At 39.1% G+C, this 25,709-nt stretch overlaps 1 protein-coding gene across 1 annotated transcript in view; it reads right to left on the bottom strand.

Annotated features, from left to right (window-relative positions):
* Window positions 1–25,709, bottom strand: part of EYS (eyes shut homolog) — an 875,293-nt gene that overhangs the window by 289,101 nt on the left and 560,483 nt on the right. The window contains exons 32-34 of the mRNA XM_074581469.1: window positions 22,072–22,262; window positions 20,274–20,365; window positions 2,681–2,831 (exon numbers count right to left, since the gene is read on the bottom strand). Of these exons, the coding sequence (XP_074437570.1) occupies window positions 2,681–2,831; window positions 20,274–20,365; window positions 22,072–22,262 (434 nt within the window). The remainder of the gene's footprint in view (window positions 1–2,680; window positions 2,832–20,273; window positions 20,366–22,071; window positions 22,263–25,709) is intronic.

Here is a 25,709-nt window from a genome sequence, read left to right as displayed (position 1 = left end):
ATCCTGCTTTAAAAAAAATAATGTAGTTTGGTAGTCACTGAAGTGATGCACATCTGTTATTGTGACTGCTCTACGTCAAATTCCTCCGTAACAACAATTCAGCAATGATCCACTTCTCTCCAACCCTCTGCATGATCCCCTTTGTACTCTTCCATATTACTTCTAACCCCCACACATGTCGTTACCCTGGCTGCATACAGGGCCCTACAAATTCAGGCTCCTCTCCTTCATTAACGCAGTTCCACAGGCTAACTTTCTCTTGCTTGGTCCATTTTAACACACCCCTGCCTGTGCCAGCACGGCATGCAAGCAGTGAGCCTCTTCCGTTAGGGAACTCAGTCCAGTTATATTTTTCACATCTTCATAGAACTACCACCTGAGCTAACAGGTACCTCCTATAAATTTGGTCATATTTGCTCCTTAACTCTAGAAAAAGACCGGCCTGGCTAAACAGGGAGCTAGTGTTGCAACTTAGGGAAAAAAAGAGGATCTATGGCCTCTGGAACGAAGGGCAGGCCACTCAAGAGGACCACAAAGAGGTAGTGAAGCTATGTATCAGGAGGGCCAAAGCCCAGCTAGAACTAAACCTGGCTTCTGTTGTCAAGGACAACAAAAAAAGTTTCTATAAAGATACTAGTAATAAGAAGAGGACTAAGGATTATCTCTGTCCTCTAGTAGATGGGGCCGGCAACATAGTGACCAAGGATGAGGAAAAGGCTGAGGTACTTAATGAAGTCTTTGCCTCAGTGTTCAGCAGTAGGACCAGTTGTTCCCTGAGCACCCAGACCCCTGAACTAGAAGACAGGGATGGGGAGCAGAATGAAGCCCCTCTAATCCAAAGGGAAACGGTGAGGGACCTGCTTCAGCACCTGGAGGTGCACAAATCTATGGGGCCAGATGGGATCCACCCAAGGGTATTGAAAGAGCTGGCGGAAGCGCTCGCCAGGCCACTTGGTATCATTTATGAGCAGTCCTGGACAACCGGGGAGGTCCCAGCTGACTGGAGGTTGGCAAATGGGACACCCATCCACAAGAAGGGCCGGAAGGAGGATCCGGGGAACTACAGGCCAGTCAGTCTGACCTCGGTGCCTGGGAAGGTCATGGAACAGATCCTCCTCAGTGCCATTACACGGCACATGCAGGAGAACAGGGTGATCAGGCCCAGTCAGCATGGGTTTGTGAAGGGCAGGTCATGCCTATCAAACCTAATATCCTTCTATGATAAGGTGACCCACTTAGTGGATGAGGGAAAAGCTGTGGATGTTATCTACCTGGATTTTTGCAAAGCTTTTGACACTGTTTCCCACAGCATTCTCCTGGAGAAACTGGCTGCTCATGGCCTGGACAGGTGTACTCTTCGCTGGGTAAAAAACTGGCTGGATGGCCGTGCCCAGAGAGTGGTGGTAAATGGAGTTAAATCCAGTTGGTGTCCAGTCACAAGTGGTGTCCCCCAGGGCTCGGTGCTGGGGCCGGTTCTCTTTAATATCTTTATCAATGATCTGGATGAAGGGATCGAGTGCACCCTCAGTAAGTTCGCAGATGACACTAAACTGGGCGGGCGTGTTGATCTGCTTGAGGGTAGGTTGGCTCTGCAGAGGGATCTGGACAGCCTGGACCGATGGGCTGAGACCAATGGTATGAGGTTCAACAAGGCCAAGTGCCGGGTCCTGCACTTGGGTCACAACAACCCCATGCAGCGCTACAGGATTGGGGCAGAGTGGCTCGAAAGCAGCCCGGCAGAAAAGGACCTGGGGGTGTTGGTGGACAGCCGGCTGAATATGAGCCAGCAGTGTGCCCAGGTGGCCAAGAAGGCCAACAGCATCCTAGCCTGTATCAGGAACAGTGTGGTGAGCCAGACTAGGGAAGTGATCATCCCCATGTACTCGGCACTGGTGAGGCCCCACCTCGAGTACTGCGTTCAGTTTTGGGCCCCTCGCTACAAGAGGGACATTGAGGTGTTGGAGCGTGTCCAGAGAAGGGCTACAAAGCTGGTGAGGGGTCTGGAGGACAAACCTTATGAAGAACGACTGAGGGAGATGGGGTTGTTTAGCTTGGAGAAGAGGAGGCTGAGGGGAGACCTTGTCACCCTCTACAACTACCTGAAAGGAGGTTGTAGAGAGATGGGGGCTGACCTCTTCTCCCTGGTGACAAGTGATAGGACGAGAGGAAACGGGTTCAAGTCACATCAGGGGAGGTTTAGATTGGATATTAGGAAACATTTTTTCACTGAAAGGGTTATTAAACATTGGAATAGGCTGCCCAGGGAGGTGGTGGATTCACCATCCCTGGAGGTGTTTAAAAAAAGGGTAGATGGGGCCCTTAGGGACATGGTTTAGAAGTGGCTTTTGTCAGGGTAGGTTAAAGGTTGGACTTGATGATCTTAAAGGTCCCTTCCAACCTCAGCAATTCTATGATTCTATGATTCTGTGATTCTACTCAAGGCAAACAGGATTGCAGGTCATAACGTCAGGCGAGAATGCCGTTTCTGTTCACTTCACTTACCAGAGTCCCACGCACCAGCAAAACTCTGCAAGGGACCATACTCAGATGTAACCCTCAAAAAGCTGTAAGTAATTTTTATTTTTTGCTTAGTTTAAATCTCTTCAGTTATATCCTATCAATATGCCACTCACAAAATAACAAACACCTTAAATAAAAATAAATAACTAGAAAAAAATACCTGTTTAAATGCATAACGATGAGGCAAGCCACCAACAAATATGGATCCTGTTTCAAGCCAATGTGAACTGGACCAGAAATTTCCAGGTATACTTGTCTTTGCAGATATCCCCAGGATTGACATTTCTGCTTCACACGGTACCATGCCTTGCCTGCATAAATTTAGAAATAGGCACATTTTAAACCATATATAGTTTACATTACTGTCTATCTGACAAATTAATTGGGCTGTTACTAAACCATTAAGGAAAGAAAATCAAGCAAATAGCTGTTTCTATATTAAAGACTATAAACGTAAAAGAAGCTGTTTAACAAGCCGTAAGTTGGCGTGTCTTTGGGGTTTGAACTTCCATTTAAATGAAGCCATATTGTAAATCTGAGCAGTGTAACTGCTAAAAAAGCCAAAGCACATAATAATGGCTGAATTACAAAAGACAATTTTTAACAATAACAAGAAGGCTTTCTAATTTGAAAAAAAAAAGAGACATCTACTGACCTCAAATATTTTAAATATCCCTCTTTTTCATCACAGAGAAAGATAACCAGGAAAAGCAATTTAAAATAAACTGCATTTTAGAGACTGCAAACATGCTATAATCTGTAATACTTATCCTCAAAAGCATCATTCCTAAAACTGAAAGCAGTAATATTAGACCCGGAAATTAATATATACATTCCCTCTTCCCTCCCCCTGTCCACACACCCTCTTAATGGTGTCACTCTTAACAGAATGCATAAATTGTTAACAATAAACAGAAGGTGCAAAGTAAACAATTTGGTTTTCTTCAGTTTTTTTTTTTTTTAATGATGTGAAGCTCATTTACATTCTGATAACCAAGTGGCAGCAAGCACTCTTGTCTTCATGAAAGAAAGCACAGTGAAGAAATACCAGAACTAAACAAGTCTCTCTCACAGGAATTTGTTTCAGCCTGTCCTCCTCTTTGCACACAAAACAAATCAGAGTTCAATCAGCCATATGTTTAAAAGTACCTTTGTAATAGAGGTGCCACAAAAAACCTATGTGAAAATAGCATATGCCAAAAAAAAACCCCAAAAAATCAACATAAAAGCAACAGTCTGTAATTCAGCTAGGATGCTACAGGTAAAGTAGGAATTCAGTTTATCTTTGATAATGCAAAATTAGCTTCTGAATTTACTAGTTACAAAAAGAGCATGGAAGGAGTTTTCTTCACTATCCTCTGTCAGATAATGACATATAAAGGATTTCTCACATACTATTTGATAAGGTCTTATATAATTTTTTAACTGAGAGGGTGGAGACAACATTAGCAACATTTGCAAACAGTTCTCTCTGTTTTCTGTATAACTCTGGTTTTGTGATACTTTCAGAAAAATATGCAAACATGGTAGTAGCCTTTTAACAGAAGGACTATAAATCTTTTTTTGCAAGCAAAATGGCCTGTCCATCCTTTGGTAAATAACTTCAGAGGAAGACCATACATTTTTGTTTCGTTGTTAAAATCAATATTAAAGAAGAGAAATAAATTGGGCTTTTAATCCCGTGGACTAAATATAAACTACTTAAGGGATCAGATCAGGGGATTTTTTTTGTTGTTTTGTTTTCACCTGATTTTTTACAATGTTTTTTTAAACTTGCTAAATAGCTAACACGAACGAGCAGGAGGAGAAAATCGTAACCAGAACTGCAATCAAGGAAAGGAACGTTTTCCTACCACGTTTTGTAGATACCATGCAATGGTTGTACGTCTAAGCACACACACAAGGCTCTGCAGCACACCATTTTCATTATGTGCTTACAAAGGAAGTTTGCTAATAATGTGTGTAAGTGCTACGTGCATTCTCGGGTAGCTCTGTTTGCAATGCTTAAGCAGTTACTCCTAAGGCTGGACCCCAGCGTGACATCTTGGGCGTATTAATTCTGCAGCAGAAAGCTTTGGTGAGAGTCCTAAAGAAAAAAATTATTGATTTTTAAATATCTAAATTTTTTCCTCTTCCTGATAAAAGGATATAATATTTATGAATAAAGGTATAATGACAGGATAGCAATCTTTCGGAAATATTTTAAATCAGGCTTGTTTTAATGCAACGTAATCCTTAAGACTGGAGTGGAAGACAGTCAGGAGGGGAAGTGACAGGCATTTTTTATTTTTGTAAACTAATCTACAGACGTACTAAAGGAAGGAAATCTGCCCAAACAACTTCTTTTATTTTCTTTTCTTTTAATTACTATTTCTTCAACACATTCTACACATGCTAACACTGTAACTGGTTTTGTGACCACGTATGTACTTCTATTTCAAAAGCACCGTATTTACAAATGTAATTCTCTTCATGTTAGCTTTAGACATATTTGTTAGCTCGTCTTTAACAGCTAATATGATGGGTATGCAGAGGTATTTTTGTGTGCATATATAAACATATTTTGAAATTAATTCCCAGTATTTTATGTCAGAAAACAAGTTAATGCAATTCAATAGCGTGAGCTGCCTTCCCCCTAAGCTTGTTAGAATGTCAGCCACGGACCTTTGATTGCGCTTGATTGAATCTAGCAGGGTCTGGCCAAATTAGAATAACAACCTTAAACCATTATTGTTTAGCATTTGCTGATGATACAATCACTGGGTCATATATGCACTCTATGAAATTTCCATCAGGCTTTTAAAATACTTTTTCTACAATCAGCACATTGGGTGCTTTAAAGGTCAAGTAAGAAGACAAAGCTTTTTGCATAATTATAAAGGGGGAAATGCATACAGCAACTCTCAAGCACTTTTGCTGGGTAAGCTACCAGTAATTGCGCCTCAGTCCAACCCGGCAGTAATAGTTCACAGATTCCTCATTTGTACTCACATAAACGTAATGATTAAATACTGGCCTATTAATTATGACCTGAAGATGAGTTCTGTCTAAACAGTATTAAATCCATTGCCTAATGCCTCGCAGGTTGGAAGGATGGAAAGGTCAGACAATAATTTGATAACTGTTGGGATAACGGTACCTAAACATGACAATGTCTGCATGAAATCCAAATCCTTTTACATAATGTCCTCACTTGCTGACATTTGTTAGTAATGATTAAATGACATGTTTGGGATTATCATAAAATGGTAAAAAGGTAATAAAACAAATGGGGGGAAAGGAGGAGGGAAAGGGGGCTGTCCAGATAAAGTATTAAATGTCAGTCACGCTGCGCAGCCTTGCTGGGAATAAAGCTTCTTTAATCGGGGTCTCCTGATGAGAAAGGGAAATCTCTTGTTCTAGAAACAAGATTGAAACTTTCACCCATCTAGCAATTTCACTTTGAACGTGATCACGCTAAACAACAATAAACAAGTCACTAACTACCCTTGAACGATTTAGGATGTAATGTTAGCATTCAGTCTATTCAACAAAAACAAAAGTAGGTTTGCAAACAGCTCATATATCAGGTATGAGTTGTGAACTACAGGAATTAAAGAGAAGTTTTATTATTATATATTGTGAAAAACAATCCTGAAGTTCCCTGGTTTTATTGAAGACAACCAACTGATTAATTAAAGCTAAGAAACATATTTCATTTTCACTGTGTTTAATTACTGTTTTACAGATTTCTTATCTTAAAAAGTCAAAGCCAACTCCTGTTTCCAACTCAGTATCTAGTAGATTTCATTTTCTGGTTTCATACTGAAATTGCTCCTTGCAGTAGAATGCTTATGTTTGTAAAACTGCAACAAAACAACAGACCTATCCTCACAGAAAATTAAGAATTACATTTTCTTAATGCACATTTAAAAGGCTGAATCAATTTTGACCCAGTACTAGTTTTAAAAACCTTAAGGCTTTACAAGGCTGTTTGAGACAACTTTAAGATTGGAACATCTGTACCTCTCTGCTCAGAGAGGGTGTGCAGGTTTCACCCTTGGAGGTTTTCAAAACCCCACTGAAAGCCCTGAGCAACCTGGTCTGACACCTTGGCTGGGCCTTTGAGCAGGAATTTGGACTAAAGACCTCCTGAGGTCCCTTCTAGTCGGAATTATCCTATGAGCCTACAATCCTGCAACATTCTTCTGTAGGAAAAAATACTCGCAACCCCATAATAATAACATTTAAAGTGGAAGGCAGAATCTCATATTCATAGATAATGTGGGTGGGAAGGGACGGTTAAAGGTCAACTAGTCCAACCCCCCTGAAAGGAGCAGGGACATCTTCAACTGGATCAGGTTGTTTAGCGCCCCGTCCAACCTGAACCTGAATGCTTCCAGGGATGGGACATCTACCACCTCTCTGGACAACCTGTTCTAGTGTTTCACCATCCTCGCTGTAAAAAATTTCTTCCTTCTGTCCAATCCAAATCTCTGTTAGTTTAAAACCATTACCCCTTGTCCTCTCCCAACAGGCCCTGCTAAAAAGTTTGTCCCCATCTTTCCTATAAGCCCCCTTTAAGTACTGAAAGTACCCTCAGTAGATTTATTTAGATAGAAAATATGCCAGTTATACTCAGAGTCGCTATATTTTCACTCTGCAGTAAGACGCGTCATTTTAGACTGCTCACATCTGCTGGTGCTGACTGTGCCCTACTGAGACATCCAGTAACACACACTTTCATGTTGCAGATGAACTAATGAGTCAACAACATTTTTTTTCTCGTTCCCTCTGACAGCAGACTCATGGAGCATATTTCCTAGTCTGATATTAGAGAGCGATTTAAATAAATAAATAAGAACAATGAAGCTAATTACAAGGCATGATGTAAATTGCTTTAAGAATGTGTGTGTGGGGGAATAATCTTTGTTTCGTATTCTAAGGAATGAATAAATACGGTACCCCCTTATTCATTTCACAGAGGTTACACTTACATTACTAAACTGAAAAGGTCCGCAACGGGAGTTCGAGTCCTGACACATAATCGTCCATATTTTTATGAAGTTATCACAGCCCCTGTTAGAGTTGCCGCCCAGGCTAGCTATCACCTCCAGTTCTGAAAGTGAAAAAGTTCACTGGTACGTGCAGTTCAGGAATCATTCCTACTTTAAATGTTGCCAGCCTATTTTGCTAGAAGTATTTTTATAGACACGATGTGGGACCTGTCAGTTGGCCTCAGGTCCAGAAAATGGTCTTCAGATTTCGGTTTTATTTACTACTATAGATTTAGCTAGAGAAAAAAACAATAATCTGTGCCTCTGGCCAAATCTGTCTGCAGTTGGGAGAGCTTCAAGTTTCCTGCTGCTCAAATTATAATAGCCTTAAATGCTATTTACAGAAATTAAACTTTAAAAAAATACGCACTTATTTCAAGTTGATGTAGCCAGATGTAAGTAAAGGGTCATTTAGTGAACAGCTTGGCACGAATGAGAGTGCTGTATTCAAGCATTCAGACAGTGGCAAGTTTAGAGGTGGATCTAGACTTGCAACACTGACGAAACTGAAAGACGGCATTGAATAAGAAGATAGTCACACAGTGGGAATTCATATTTACATGAACTCTGCAGGCCAACATTATTTCTGGTCTCTAGACCCTGTCTGTGTTCTCAATATCATTTCTATGCTTGTGACATGGGGCCAAGGCAGCCACAGAACACTGAACCCACCTGAGTATCCATTAGCACTCTTTGGCGTTCCTCAGAAAATTATATAGAACAAAGTTTTAGGAATGTTGCCTGTTATTAAAATCTTACTCTATGGTTTTTATATTTCTGCTCCTGCAATTTCAGAAGTTCAAGCAGAAAATTTTAATGCTTAGAAGTGAGACTAACGAGGTCTTTTGCGATCCAAACTAAAAGAAAGTAACAATGACAGGAACATTTTTAGTATTTATTTGGTTAAAAAAGCTAGGCAAGAATAGATCACTGTACACCACAGATCTGTCTCTTTGATGATTCTAAATCTTAACTTCTGAGTGTCTCCTTTGATGGCAGAGTTCTGAAAAGGTGTGGAATGTGATTTGTACCCAAGATGTGGCATGACCAATTAAGCTTTTATCTTAAAGAGGCTGTAAAACAACAGTTTGTATCAAACTAATTGGTGGTATTAAGTTGCTATTAACTGTTATTATGATCAATTCAGTATAATTAAATCCACTGCATTCAATTACATTGTTAGAAAAAAGCAGTGGCTTGTTCTCTTCTATTGTGTTTACGTGTCAAGGTTTTGGTAGCGGAGGGGCTACAGGGGTGGCTTCTGTGAGAAGCTGCTAGAAGCTTCCCCCATGTCCGACAGCGCCAATGCCAACCGTCTCCAAGATGGACCCACCGCTGGCCAAGGCTGAGCCCATCAGTGACAGTGGTAGCACCTCCGTGATAACATATTTAGGAAGGGTAAACAGCTGCTGCACAACAGCAACTGTAGTTGGAGAGCGGAGTGGGAACATGTGAGAGAAACAACCCTGCAGACATCAAGGTCAGTGAAGAAGGAGGGGGAGGAGGTGCACCAGACGCTGGAGCACAGATTCCCCTGCAGCCCGTGATGAAGACCATGATGAGACAGGCTGTCCCTCTGCAGCCCACGGAGGTGACAGCAGAGCAGATATCCACCTGCAGCCCATGGAGGACCCCACACTGGAGCAGGTGGATGTGCCCAAAGGAGGCTGTGACTCCATGGGAAGCCCTCACTGGAGCAGGCTCCTGGCAGGACCTGTGACCCCATGGAGAGAGGAGCCCATGCTGGAGCAGGTTTGCCTGCAGGACTTGCGACCCTCTGGGGGACCCATGCTGGAGCAGTCTGTTCCTGAAGCACTGCACCCTGTGGAAAGGAGCCACGCTGGAGCAGTTTGTGAAGAAGCACAGCCCGTGGGAAGGACTTATGTTGGAGAAGCTCACGGATGACTGTTTCCTGTGGGAGTGACACCACGCTGGAGCAGTGGAAGACTTTGAGGAGTCCTGTCCCTGAGGAGGAAGCAGCGGCAGACACAACGTGTGATGAACTGACCACAACCCCCCCTCCCCCTCCCCCTGCACCGCTTGCGGGGAGGGGGTAGAGAAATCAGGAGTGAAGTTGAGCCCGGGAAGAAAGGAGAGGTGGGGAGAAGGTGTTTTAAGATTTAGTTTTTATTTCTCATTATCCTACTCTGATTTGATTGGTAATAAATTAAATTGATTTCCCCAAGTAGAGGCTGTTTTGCCTGTGACAGTAATTGGTGAATGATCTCTTCCTGTCCTTGCGTCAACCCACGAGCCTTTTGTTATATTTTCTCCCCTGTGTCCAGCTGCGGATGAGGAGTGACAGTGCAACCCTGGTGGGCACCTGGCGTCCGGCCAGGGTGAACCCACCACATCTCTGTTGACTGATCTGAAGTTTATGAAAAATAGACACTCTTTGTGGAATATAAAAAACATGCACAACATATTGAGCTTTCATTTCATAATGGCTTTTCATTCCAATTAAGATTTTTTTATGTTGCGTTGATGCAAGACAATATTATTTAGCTGCAAATAAACAATCTTTTGTTTTATTAGAAGATTTGATCAGTGGAGGTTTTTTTGTATACTAAGATAGATATGCAAGACGAAAGTCTGCTTTCATTATTCTCTATTTCTGGAAACTAATCGCAAGATCTGAAAATATTAATGCCAAGTTTCTCTGTCATAATTTCGAGGTTCTGTCCATTTCCACTATTCCTTCTTTCTCTGTGAAATCTTAGTTCTTGCTGAATTAATAAAAATCACTTGTTGTAGAGACTTCAGAATAGCAAAGGGTATTCTGACATGTCTGGCAATGCAGAACCGAGATCTTTACTACACAATGTTCTAAAGGACTAAGCCCATGTAACATCAGCAGTATAACAGCATGATTTTCTTCCGAAAGAAAGCTTGTTTCTGAAAGAAAGTTAAATTGCTCATTTTAAGACAAGCTTTAAGCTAACATTTTAGAGAAATTCTGAAAGTGGAGGACTGTGAATATGTGCAGTAGATATGGTAGCGCCTGGATCATCTCACTGGCATTTCTTATACACCTATAGGTATGGTTTGGCTGGCAATTTAGGCAAAGGACTAAGTTCCAGCCTTTATTCCATGGGCATTCATATGTTCCTTCTCCCTTCTTCGCCTAGCAATTTGCATTAAGAAAATCATTCAGCTGAAGACAAAAAAAAAAGTATATACTTTTATCTGGATCTGTTCTCTATAAAAGCTCTAGACACATAAGGCAGTAGCTGAATTTAAAAAAAAAAAAAAAAAAAAAAGGAAGAGAGGGAGAACAAAGCAGCTTGAACACGGAAGAAACAACCAAGTCTCCCTGAGGCCAAAAGTCCCTTTGAAGGGACTCTGAATTGTTCCCCTTTTGTTGAAATGACTTCTCGGAAAAGAAATAACAGGATCCCCCTCTTTAAAGATAGACTTTATTTAGCGCACAAGATAACAGATTTTTAAAAGGCAACTTTTTAAATAATGAAAATGTAGAAATAAGTGTGATAGGTTAAATCAAAGTCTTGAAAGCAAATTTATTCTCTAACTTGAATAAATTCTTTGCTATATACTGTTGGTGCTGAACAAAATCTCCTTCCTTCCATGATCTTACAAGGCTCACCTTAGTGCTTGCTTCCTACAGCAGGCAGACTCTGTTGTTTTTTTTTTTTCCCCAGGATTTTCCCAGTCTGCGTTGTTGCTGCAGACTCTCTGCAAGCTCCATCCTGTCCTTCAGGAAGACAAAGCTTATTTGCTTTCAGAAGAGGAGCAATCTCCCTGCCTCCAGATGACTCTGACTGAAAAGGAATCATGTGGGATAAAGCAGAAAGACAGCTTGCTTCTTGCTAAGCAGGAGTTACAGCGTACAGTGTTCACACAGCGCTGCCTGAATAAACAAGACGGTTATACTGCTTGTCTCGCTCTCTGCATATCCCTCTTCCTTCAGTGAGAAAAGGATGCCTTGCATCATCTTTCAAATACTCATGCCGCCTTGTATCTGCCTCAGCACAATGATTTTTCCTAAAACTTATGCCTCCAGGCTGCTGGATGCAATGTGCAGTGCCTAACAGCATTTTTCTCCCAGTACAGAACCGGCTAATTATTTTTGTTTCTCCTCTCTCTGGGACGTCTCTCAAATAGCAGAGCTTGAGTTTTGTGGTGAAGGGATATCTAGGAGGTAAAAAAAGAAAACCTTGAGGTGAGAGTGAATTACACCTCTTAGATCCCTGCCACTACTTGTTCAGATAGTCAGGGTCACATATCTGAGACACAGGGTTAGCAGGGTCAGAAAGGAATCTGCACCCGGCTTTTATCTTCAGCTTTTCACTGAAGTGCTGTCTGGGGTTTACCAGCCGGAATCAATTGGATATAGAAATTCATGACCAATACTGTGGGTTTAGGAAGAGGTGGCCACAGTAGAACGTAGCTTGGGAAAGTATCTTAGAAATGGTTTGATTTAATTGAAGTCTGTGGCTTTCTGAACAAAATATTGATCATTTATGACACAGAGGAGGTCAACCTAGTGGTCCCTTGGTGGTAAAATGAGTGGTCCCTTCTCGCCTGAAACTCTAAACCCAAGAAATTTTAGAAATTTTATTGCAGATAAATGTCGTAGCCTGTGGTATCTTACTCTGTACTATTCCAATGATGTAACGTGCTCATGCATAGAGGGAAAAAGAAGTTCTATAGAATAGTCTTTTAATCCTACACTGTATTTTTTTCCTAAGCTCCCTTTGTGATATTTGGTGTATTTACTCTTAATTAATATGCATATATTGTATAAAATATATTGACTTCACGTGAAAACATGAGAACTTAAAATCACTTTCTTTAGGAAGTGAAAGGGCTCAGCATATTTTAAGTGTATAAAAGAAACTAATGGATTGTTTTTATTATATATATTAGGTCTGCCTTGGAAATAACAGAAATCATTCGGAAATAGGATATTGTTTCATTCTATTACTTTTTATAAGGAAAAAATATTTCAAATGTACAAAAGATGTCAGTCAGTGTTGTAACACCTTTGTTTTAAAAATTTTCAAGTTGGGATATTCTGAGAATAAAATTATGAACAGTCTGGGAAATTAATAATGTGAAGAATGGAGCTAAGAGTTACGGTACAGATCACATGGGATAGAACAGGATTTAAATATGATTAAACAGAGAACCAGCTAAGGACGTGGCCTGAGGAAAAGCCTCTGGCAAATACATAAATTGTTGAGACAGTATCTCTAAAAGTTATAGAATTAAGTGACATGCAGCAGTCAGTAAGAGCGGGCATGTTCTTTTTTTGCTTTTTCTATTGAAGACAGAGAAAGAGGCAACTGTGAGTAAGGAAAAAATTAACAGTTTTTGAACCTAGAAATAACAATATAGTTTTGTTTTTCACAATGATGACACTTCAAAGAATAGATAATAGTTTTGGTAAAGTAGTTCTACTACTGAAGTTTGTGAAAAAAATTAAACTGTTACTTTGAAAATACCTAAGATGAGTAGAATATAAATGCATTGATACACTCTATACGAAACTAATTTCTGGTATTTGTACACAAAAATAATCTTCAGCAACAGAAATCAATGCTTACTCACAAAGCAAACTGGGTGAGTATAATTTCATTGTTTGCCTATCACTTTCCTTAATATTTCTTCATCAGCAGGTATGATCAATGCATTCTCAGTATTCAACCTATGTACAGACCAATTTGCTTATCTATTATTGTTTAACTGTAATGATGATTTTTAGTGAGATGCTGTATTTGTATTTACATCGCTATTCCTCTCTAGCAGCTACAAAGTCATTATTTCTATAGTGCTCTAAGTCATTAAAAAGGGAGGTTTATGTGCTTGGACAAAAAAATAGTAGAATCTGAAAACCATTATTGATTGAACGTTTATTCTTAAGAACCATCACCATTTATTTTGAACACTTAACCTCCAAATAGAAAGATACATTAAGCTACTTTTAAATCATCAAGTATTTATGAGATAAAGTAATGAATAAAATTAGTCACAGGAGGGAATGTTATTAGCCCAGCTCCCCTTCTACTTATCTGTGAAAGGATTAAAATCAAATTAATTCTCTCTAAATGTACTATGCAGGTTAGTAGAATGAACTGGAAAACACATGAAGATATATTCTGACTAGCAAGATTTCTAAACTTTTCCTCTATTTAGTATTTTTTTATTCGTATTTGGTTTTAATCTCACAGTTCATAAATCAGAATCTCCTCTGATTCTCTTGCTTCAGCGCAGCATTGCCATTTCTGTGGCACTGTCAGGCTCTGCTAGTGGGCAGTAATAGTGTCATTGTGTAACAAAAATCGTCAGCACCTAAAAGTTCGTTTTCCACTTTTTAATCTACTTGTGCCAACAGACACTGTTTATTGTTGCAAAGTCAGTATCTTTTTCTTTTCAGATGTATTCCAGAACACCCTTTTGGGGGGATATTCTTCACTTCTTCCTGTTCACCTGTGAGATGGTCACTGTAAGTTAGATTTGTTTATCTCTGTCCAAAACACCAAGCCAAAGCACAAAAGAATACTTCACATTTTCTTGATACTTTATGAACAAATCACTCCTGTTTTCCACCTTACAAATCCAGGTCTTGACATTAGTATCATTATTTCAAATTTTCATAATTTTTGTTCTGTTTTAAATAAAAATTCCTCCGCATCTGAACTATATTCTCAAATCAGTAAGTAGTAGATATAACCTAATTAGGAATCAAGACACAGTGGAATTTAGGAAACAAGAAATGTAATTTTATTACCAGTGTTAATAAATCATAAATAAGTTGGACTAAAGGTAATAAACTGGCCTTTTTCCAAGTAAGACCATTGAGCTCGTAGAAGATTCAGACTATACAGAGATCAGAAATTATGAGATAAGTCAGCACTCCTGTTGTATTCCATACACTCCTAGTTTTGCACTAGGCACTTTTGCAGGGATTGAATAAAAGATCAACACAGCCGTAGCTAGGAAAGTATGTTTGTGAGGACCCTATCAGTGGCCAGTTTGGAGGTACAACAACTTCCTTACTATTGCAAAATAATTTGTATTGGTAATAAATTTAAATCAGGCTTAACTCTGGGTATGTCCAAGCACTTCAGCAAATGTCTCACAGCTGGTGGAAGTCCATTGATAGCTTCCTTGGAAGAGGCCTGGAAAATGCACCAGGGGAGGTTTAGACTGGACATTAGGAAAAATTTTTACACTGAAAGGGTTATAAAGCATTGGAACAGGCTATTTAAAAGACAGGTAGACATAGTGCTTAGAGATATGTTTTAGTGATGGCTTTTGTCAGTGTTCGGTTGATGGTTGGACTAGACGATCTGAAAGGTCCCTTCTATGATTCTGTGATTCTATGAAAAGAGCACCAAGCTATCTTATACCAAGAATACACTTCTTACGGCACTGTATAAATGTTGACTACACTTCTACTCTAATTAAGCAGCAGCCATTGCTATTAATATCTTGTGGCTTCCACTGTTTTTTTGAGGAGATGGCCCATTAAGCATGTTTTCATTAAGTAGAGTAGATGGCATTTACACAGTAAATGAAACAACAGATGGATGACCTCTTCACCTATATGCTGTTATGTTAAAAATCAAGGCCAGTGATTGGCACCTTTGTGATAAAATAAAAATAGGAATTTAAAATAAAAGTTAAAAAAAAAAACAAACAGAGAAGCATCTGCAGTTTTTTCTAACCACGTTATCTATCATCTGCTTATCTTCCCTGCTTGGAAGCCCTAGGGAAAATCTGAGCTTTGTAGTGTATTCTGAAGGATAATAAATACAGCATATTTTGCACCATATGGATTATCTCAGGCCTTCATAAAAAGCTATCAAAACCAAGCAATATACAAGCTCCAGAATGAGCATATGTTGCATTATGGCATGATTAGAAAGATCTTTTTCTGACTAGAGGAGTCAGAAAACATCTACATCTCAAAACCAAGACAATCAATCACCAAAAGTCCTATAGTTAACTAGTACAAACTTCAAATTACAAACATTATGACTTAAAGGAGAAGAATAATGCACTCTTTTAAACAGCAAATTGCCACATTTTGCAGTTGGTTTCTAGGCTGACGAAGCATCTACACCAGTTTTCTAATCTTGATGGTCATGGTTGACTAAAGAAAAAAGTTCAAAGCGGACAGGCTTATTCTAAAGAAAGAAGCTGCACTGGTGATGTCTACTGCATAATCAATTTATAAGTTGATAGATTTGCTAAAGCAATTGACAATTGTGACCTGAGATTAAAAGGTAAAATAAAAAATGTTTTTTTATTTAATCAATGAAATTAAGACACTATTATTATCAGTACTGAAATGGATCATAGTGGACTAAGAGAAGGAAAAAGTTCTAATAATGCTGCTGCAGTTTGGCCTGTCTCTGCAATACATGTTACTTTAACAACTTGTTTTGATGAGGAAGATTGGAGAAGATAAATCTTAAGGCAGTTAATGAAGACAGTTTTATGAGGGCTGGAAGGGGAATATTCTGGTAAAGCATCCCCTGCATTGCCCGTAAGGTAACTATCTCCACAACAAAACCAAACACGTAAACCTCCCAGTGCTTGAGTCCCTTTAATATTTCCTTCCCTTCATAATACCCTGCAGAAATCTAATCCCGGTGGGATATTGCCCATATCCATTTTTCACTGTAGCTCTTTCACTTCCCTGGTAACATTCTTAAGAAAACCAAAGCCATACAATCAGACATGTGAGTGAAACAGCTGCAATAATTTTCATTAATAGCTAGACTTAGTAAACAAGTCTTAGTCCTGGCTCACACCTAAACCAGAGCTCTTGGGCACTGCTCTGAGGCAAACCTTGACAAGGTGTTGTTTTTAGCAGCCAATGCCATAAATAAAGACTAATCTGACGCAAAAAGTTACATCCTATCTGAAATTACCAAGCTAACCAAAATCTTGATGCAAATCCAGTCCTCTTATTATATCCAATTTTATTAAATTGTTAACAATTGTTGTAGCCACAATATTCCATCATCATGAAAAATATGTTTCAGTAATGCTGCTATTTTACTATCAGCACGAGTATTCCGGTGAACTACGAGAACTAGATATAGTAATGTGTGTCTGACAGTAATATGCACGTTTATTTGCAAACTTTAAAAGGTGTGACATTTCTTTTATTCACACCAGGAATGATTTCTGTGGGATAAAGGAAGCAGTAAAATGTTCTCCTGTAAACAGAAAAAGGAAGATATTATCACTATCTAATTTTCCCTGTATTTCAACTTGTATTACGCAACGGTCACTACTTTTAAGTCTATTTCTTTCACTTAATATGATATCATAGAGGCAGTATATTCTTTGCAGATGGCTTATCGTCAGTAGTGGAAATGCATTGCTTTTAGTGAATTTGAAGGACAAAAATCTTTTATATCACAGGGACACATCAAAAGGGCTCCAAACAGGAACATTTTAAGTAATTAGAATGAGCAGTTTCTTTCAACAAACTAGTACAAAACTGTATTTTTTTTATTACCCATGATGTCTATTCATAATACTTAACACCTGCAGAACAAAGAAAATCCCACACTGTGGATATCCACGATGTTATAGCATGTGGGATCTCCTACATTCCCATCCTGACTTCGCCAACTTCCCAGATACCATTGTTCAAAACTTAAGTTACTTATCTCACTGCAAATCAGTTCTGTGAAGATTAAACAAGGTTTGCAAAGCTCTAAACAGCTGCTAAATAAGCTACGGCAATTTTTCTCTGGTGAGTTTCTCTGGTGAGGCAATAACTCTGGTGAGTTATTTTAAGTTTTTCTATGTTGCATTATACCACAGTTGAATAAATTAAATTTTAACTTCATAAAACAAGTAACACATATTTCAAGAGTGACTTTATCAAATCTAATTGTCAACAACATATATTTAATTGCTAATTAAGAAAAGAGTGTGTAAAGCAGTGGTCAATACACTTTTCTGTACAGCATACGCATTCTCTTCATTAACTCAAGCACATGTGAACGTGCACTAGATGAAAATAAGAAGCAACTTCTAATCAAATGCTTCTGACATCTGCGCCATTAAGATTTTAAATCTTAGAAAAATGTCCAAAACCATTTCCAGTCTACTAAAGTGAGCAGAGTGATTAATTAATAATTGCTCGCTAACTATCCTGAATCCCATAAATGGTATGCATTCCTTCTCTTTCAACAGCAAAAATCAGTGTGGCCCATCTTACCTGAGCTGTCCTGAAATAATTACCATTCTCTGCCAATGAAAGAAGGTAACTTTTTCTTCCTTCCTTTTTAGGCTCCAAAGGAATATCAGAAATAGAAATCGGGTTGTTTTTCTCTCCAGCTATTGACACAGCCTGATTTAAAGATTCGAGTTATTTTCTGCTCCATGGGGTTGGGGGAAAATGCATAAAATAGGTGCACTCACATCACGGTAGTTAATGCATCCCTGAGTAATGTCAATGACATGGCAGTTCTAATGCTCTGGCACCAGGGGAAAGGACGTTTTCTTTAAAGTTGCTACAGTACTGAGAGTTCAGGCATTCACGTTACCTTCGGGATCTTAAATCTCTCTTAAAATGAACAAAAAAGGAGTAACAATAGAATTCTAATGGATTAAACTCGCTAACAGACTAAAAATTTTATGCCTCCTGTCCTTATCCACTTTCCCTGTATCACTTGGGATTTTTTAGACTTCTTTGATATTCTCCCTCAGTTGCCTTTAATAGACTTGCAGAGTCCTTGATTATTTAGTCACCATTCATACAGAAGCTGCTTAATGCCTTTATCATCTTTATATCTCTTCTCTAAAAAAATTCTGTCTCTATTTTGAGATTGAGAGGGAGTCACAAGCAGAGAAATAAACAGAACTGCCTATGTTATTCAGGATTTTTGAGAATCCCACTTTTATCAGTGCCATAGGGATGTCTCCTATTCCTTCCTGTTCAGAGAAATGCTTACGCTTGATTTTAGCTTCCATTAGCTTGCTTTGGTTTTATGTTATTCCCTTTTTGGGTGATAAGCACAACTTCAGTGAATTACTGGCTTTTGCTCCTTGCATTACTTTGCCTTGTGTTACCCTGCGGTCCGGATCTGGGGCCTGGTTTACCATGTTGGAAAAAAACATGACAGCAATGATAGCTGAAATGCAGCAACAAAGTGTTGTCCTTCTCACTACTACTCACTGCCACATCTGAGGCAGCAAGGCACAATATGATGGATAGAACGGATACAGCCGCCACTACAGTTTCCCACAGGGAAAGGGTCCAGTTGTAGGTGTCCTGCAAAGGTGCTACGTTTGGACAGATATAGCTCTGAAAGGCTTAGTCTAGTAAAAGTCTTTTATTCCTTCTGTACCTCACCACAAACTTTTTGCCATTTACTCCTGAGAGACAAGCAGACACTTAGCTCTCTTTCATCTCGCTGGACTAGAGGACTTGGACCTATTTTAATCTGTCTAATAGCAACTAGGCACCTGAGAGCTCTCATGCTTAATCTTCCCATGAAATGAAACCAAAACTTTCTTTTCCAAGTTCTTAAAAGGCTGTGCATTCTAACAGCACAGACATTTGGTCATTAGATACATTTATGTACATTTGCCCTGTTAAAAAAAAAAACAAACAACACAATACATGCAAGTCACCATTGCCTCTGTGCAAATAATATTTTTTTCACAAGTATTTGAAAAGGATCCACTTTTTATTACTGATCCAGATTCCCAGTACAATTTAGTAATAAGATTAGTGCAACTGGCTAATCTATAACTGACATCTGAACTTTGTTCAGACAGCTGTTCCAGAACAGTTCTCAACTAAACCAAAAACTGACTTGTTTTATCTGACTCTTTTTTTTTTTTAAGCACAGATGTCCTTCTGTGAAAATCAAGTACAATTGATTTTGCTAGGTCATAATTTGGTAGGTCGGAATTACTTTGTTCAGCTTCACAATGCAAGGGAGTCACCAATGAGTTTGATTACAAGGTCTGCTGCACTTTGGTTTTCTGCACATCTATTTCCAGACAACACTAGGTGGTTTTTTTCCCCCCTTGATTGCCTGCAAGATCATCAAATGTAATTGCTTCGGTCAGCCTTCTTGCGGATTCTTACAATGGTGCGTATATATGTTATTCCAAAACATGTATTTGCCTTTCCCATTACATTGCCATGACAGGAAACAAACATAATCTGGAAACAAAGAACATGGAAAACCTACTACCTACCTCATTTTTCTTTCATTTTATCCTCCTTCAGTTGCAAGTATTGTGACTCTTACAGGAGTAATATATCATATTATGAATTGCAAGTCAGTGACAGCAACAAAAGTCATGGCGCTACTTCTGCCTACCTATCCGTTTTCCAAGGTTTTTCTATTAGTCACATTCTCATTGTTGGGAATTCAGCTATTCCCTGGACTAAGTAGCTTGGACCTACTGCAGAGTAGCTTCCCTGTCTGTTTATGTTTGCTATAATACATGGTAATACATGATTTCAATGGGAATAAATTTTTTTCCATTCAGCACATCAGTGACGTGACGGGCACTGTCCAAATGCACTACAGCCGTAAACATTCTGCCGTAAACAGTCCACACTGCCATAACATGATTCTATTGCACATGCTCAGGTATCGCTCATAGCTAATGAGATATAATTATCGTTGGAGTTTACTAACTATCCAACCTAGGTGATCTTCAAAGCAATTATAAATACAGACAACAGTAAAATATAAAACTTACCTAATTTGAACTTTGTACCACTGTCCATCATCCACTCTTGCAGTAGTAGTGATGTTACTGACTTTTGCTGCTTCATCACATAAAAACTGGTACTACAGAGCGGGAAACAGTTACAGGCTTAGAAACTTGAATTTAAAAATAACAAGTGGTTTCATAAAACCCTGAAGGTTACCACGTGTATCAAGGAAAACTAATGTTTCATTAACGACCTGGATCAGGAAATCTATTGTACCAGAAATATACAAGCGTACATATATGCTTCCTAGCCTGCATGAAAATGCTTTAATTTTGTGTATTGTACAATCAGATATTATGGGCCTGATTTGCGAAGAAGTTGACCATCTGCAACTCAGCTGAAATTAACATTGGCCACGGGTGAATTTTACTTACCATTTTATGGCCTCCTTACACTTCCAAACACGTAATGTAGCATGCAGGCTTGAGCATTTTGGAACACCATTTAATTTCCTATACTAATGTGAACAAGCACTTGATTTCATGGTTTGTCTACTTGTAATTGTAGCTTGATTGTGAGCTTAGAACCATTTGTTCATTGGGCTTTAAATCTACATTTAATTGACCGGCTTTGTGAATGATTAAGTGAATTCAATTAGTTTTAACATGGCACACTGGGATCTCTGAATAGATTTTTGTCAATTAAAGTACTTTCATATTTTATGGTGCTTACGATATGTTAGAAAAATATTTTTCTGCATCATTACTTTACCATGAATACAAGTAAGATGGACTTAAAGCCGTCAACATTTTCTAAACCTTGGATAACTTCCTGCCCCTGACTCATCTCATTTGTTCTGGATAAAGATAGTCACAATATAATAAAACATAGTAAATCACAATATAAAAGAAAAAGAAGTAAAAGGTTTTCTTCTTTTTCTGTTTATCTGCAATTTATATCCCTTTTTAGTATGATCATGCTCTTTAAACATGAAGGCAAATGTAACTTAAATATGCTGTTCCTAACAGTCATTTCACAATCCGTGTAGGAGAATATAATTACAGCCAGACTTTTTGAAACTTTTAACAGGAAAATGGGAGATCCATTATGAGAAAAGTACCTTCTCTTTTACCGTCTATTTATAGCCTCTTTGATATCTGCCCATCTCTTCATAAAGCTCAAGCTTTATCTCTTCCTTGGAAAGAAGGAATAATTTCCCAAAGGTAAAGATATACTGGGGTACATACTTTACTCCTTATATACAAATGTATTCCTATTTGGTTGTCCATGAAAGCCAAGCAAATGTTTTTTGGGATCCTGTGGAACTGTGAATTAACATGATAGACCAAGTAAAAGGTTTCTACTCAGAGCCATATGGTAACAAAGAAACACTATTCCCTTATGCAGTAAATTTTCCTATGACAATTCACTCAAGTCCACAGCCTTCCTTATAACAATTTTAATGAACTTACACATGAGGAGGTTCAGGAGGTTTAGGCTTTGTATATAAAATAGAATGCCTTAATTCGTACCAGTTTTAAAGACAAAATCTACATTCTTTATTACTGTCTTTTAATATGTACTTTTTATGAGACATTCCAATTATAATCATTATTGAATTCTCCTCAAGCATCACCTCTTATGAGACATATTAATCATAATAGCCATGAATTTTCCCTTATAGGTAGCAAGTTTAACAACAATTTTCCTTAAAATACTAACGAATTTCAAGACTTGCTTTATCTCTATCTACTATCTTCTACAGTAAGAAACAGAAAAAAATATTAGAACTTTTACAGATCCTAGATTTTACTTGTTTGGCAGAAAATTTTGATGCCTTACCTGTAAGGTGCCATGTTTGATGAAAAGCTGAATTAAAAAATGTCCTATTGTTTCTGGGCTCTGTTCAATATACAGGAGGAGTCCATGAGAATTATAGGTCTTAAATTCCAAGTTGATGAAGTTTTGCGTGTTCAAATGCAAGCCTTGAAATTCCAGGTAAGAATCACCATAATAGCGAGCGTAACTAAAATCTGTAAATAGAATTTTGAGAGATATCAGGATACAAGGACATTTTTCTTCAGCAGTTGCTTTTTTATTCTGCTAATGGTAGCAAAGATATAGGATGCTCTTTTACATCTGTCAAGGAGAGAGAGATGAATCTGAAAATTGATGTTAGCCACCTTCTGTCAAAGACTAACGCTGACTATTTATAAAACTAGACATAAAGGTTTAGATCAAATTATATTAAGCAGACAACTAGGATCAATGCCTGAAAGAAAAGGCTATGAAGTTATAGCACTTGGAACATATCTAGCAGCTTTGGCTCCCCGTAAGTCAAGAACAGTTTTTTTCAAAGTTAGGCATTCACATAGTTTTTGATGCAAAAATGAATGAGTTTGAAGTCTTTGCAGAAACAACACAGTACAGAAAGGAGGAAGATATTCCACAACCTAATTATGAAATTGCCATCTTAATCAAATATGTTAACTATTTCTGTCAAAAACAAACAATGGAACGTTGCTAGGGTGAAAGCTAAAAATTTCCCTTCTGACTGTATCTCGCTTGTCTGATTTATCTAGGCTCCTCTTCACCTCCAGCACCCTGTGCCATACCTGGCAAGGCAATGCAGCTCTTATTTAAATGGATAAAGTATGTGAATAGATAGCTCCAAGCCTATCAGGTGACAGAAAAGTACACTTAAAACGGGCTGCTTTGTTTTTCCTCTCCTCTCCTCTGACAAAAAATTGTACTTTATTCTCACTGACATTCGTGTCATTTTATCTTCCTATGGCCACAAATGATGCTGCCTTGCAAGACAATACACTCCATTATTCTATGGACTTGGGGACAATTTGGCTTCTAATGGTTAATATATTCATGCTACTAACCAGAAAGCTTTTTAAAAGAATCAGCTCGGTAGTAAAACTGCTGCAGTTGCTTTATGTCCATAAACATGGAAAGAGTTATTGAGAGAAAGCACTGAAGGCTATTTAGCAGGCTTCAGGTTTTTGTGAAACCCCTAGGAATGCGCTACTTGAATCACAAATGGCTACATACCTTCCCACAATAGCTATTAACAAAACCCACTGTTGTGGTTTTATCTGTATTCTCACATTGTTTGTAACACTACACAATCTCTTTTTATAGAACATAAGCTTTGCTTATAATCCTTCTACTACACTTACATGCAGCTTTTTCATTTGACCTCTGAGTTGGCTTCCTAGGTTGCTATTTGTCCTGCAGCAGAGTGCTCATCACCCAAGCCTTTAGAAAATAAAAAATAAAAAATTGAAGCTGTATTTTATCTTTGACTCTGAATGTCTAACACTTGCTTTCCTAAGAAACAGGAAAACCCTTTGGCCTATAAAATCCTTTCAGTTGTAGCTCGTTCCCCTGTGTACATACAGCTCTCTGCGTTTTTCTTTTTACAGGAATTCACATGAATGTCAGAATGTTAAAAGGTTTGAGACCTCACGGTAACAGTAAGCACATACACAGACAGGTCTGCAGGCCAGCTGACTGGCAAGCTTCATTAGCTTTTGCCAGCACCTACTGGGTTTCTTCTGTTCCAATGAGCTTCAGCTGGATCAGTTTCAGAACGGAGGCATTGGAATTTAAAACTTCTCGAGAGCTAGACAACTGTAAGTCTTCTTTTTCAAAGGCAGGTAGAGATAAAGGTTGTCAAGCATTGGAACAGCCTCCCCAGGGAAGTGGTTGAGTGACCATTCCTGGAGGTATTTAAAAGACATATAGATGTGGTGCTTAGAATCGTGGTTTACTGGTGGACTTTGCAGCGCCAGGTTAACGGTTGGACTTGACGATATTAAAGGTCTTTTCCAACCTAAATGACTTGAGGATTCTACAATTCAATAATAATATGCCCATAAGCATATGCTCCTGTGGATAATGGAGCTTCTGTCTCTGGATATTTCTATGTCTAATGGATACTCTGCAGTTTGCATGGATTGAGGCACAAAGAGAATTACAATAACGCTTTTCTTCTTTCAACTGCTATTCTTTTTTGTTATGTTACACTTTGGGATAAAACGCTCTTGCGCAAGCTATCATTTTCCCTTCTTTCATGGACACATCTTTTACATCATTTACTATTCTTTTAATTAGAAATACTTTACAAAATTCAAAGAGAAGGCATCATTGCCTGTGGGAAGGACAGTCTCATGAAAAATATGAACAATTGATTTGCTATTTGAAAATTTTATTTATTGTTTACAAAGAAGGAACAAATCTCTTGCAACAATATAAAACTATGGCCATAAGAAAGTTATGTTTGTTTAAAACTGGGGAATGAAAAGTGAAAAAAAGTTTTACGGAAGTGAAATGAAAAGGTCAGAGCACGGACTGTTTCACTGGGCTGGCTACAGACCCCTCCAGCCCAACAGCTGACTCCCATTGGCAGCCCACAGCCCAGGCTTAGGCAAACAGCATGCAGGAAGCAACAGTCCTCCTCGGACAGCCTCTTAGCTTCCACCACAAACACTGCTGTGGCTTCCTCAGCCAGGCGGTGTGTGTGGTCCACCACACTGGGCACCCACCCGTGCTTACCACCTCCGGTGAGTCTGGCTGGCAGGCAGGCCAAAGACGTAAGTGGCTGCCTTGTGTCCTGCCCCACTGGTGGCTACGCCAATGGCTGCCCCATGTGCCACGGCCCCCTCTCAGCCCCTCACTGCCGCTTGTAGACTGCTGCCAGTCTGACCTGGTATCTCTGGAGGCTTGCTGCCTGGCAGGGCCAGGATCAGGGATTTTGCTCAGGGACCAGCAAAGCTTGCCCAGCCCACACACAGTTAACTCTTGCTACTCTTCCATGTGGGCACCAACACTGCTGCCAGCGTAACCTGAAGCACCAAGAACGCCTGCAGAGCTCTGGGTGTGAGGGAAGCAGACATGGGGGCCCCTCAGTTCCACCAGTGAGGGGGGAAAGTCCTGACCAGCAGCCAACCCATCCAACAGGTCAACACCTGGCTGTTCTCCTGACACATCTAACAAAGTCAGGCAAGACTGGTTTTGGTCGTTAGCCTAATGAAGAGGACTTTAGATTAGGTGTGCTGGGGGGCAGTTCCCATAACCTGAAGAGAAGTGAGGGGGGAGCAAGTGTGTCTGGGCAACAGCATGATGGGAAGCTTCTGCAAGTAAGATGAATTTAACTCAAAATGTGCTGGTAAAGGATGGACAAGCACCTCAACCACTAACACTTCACACGAAGAAAAGAACAGTACGAGCACTGCAAAGAATTGCAGACAGTAAGTCAGGTAAAACATCTTTATATTTAGTTAGCCCTACCCATCATTTCATTCTCCTGTTGGTATTCATACACAGCATTCTTTTAAGTTACAGAAACACCTACAGAAATCTGAAGTTTAACAAATATTTTTGTGAACATATTCTTGGGGAGACTAGTGCTGGTAACAATTCTTCAATGACCTTGAAACTACTGATTTCCTTTCAACTAATAAACAAGT

Source organism: Larus michahellis, chromosome 3 (assembly GCF_964199755.1).
Source record: "Larus michahellis chromosome 3, bLarMic1.1, whole genome shotgun sequence".
NCBI lineage: Eukaryota > Metazoa > Chordata > Aves > Charadriiformes > Laridae > Larus > Larus michahellis.
The sequence above is the reverse complement of the archived record's forward strand: the minus strand, read 5'-3'. Positions and strand labels throughout refer to the sequence as shown.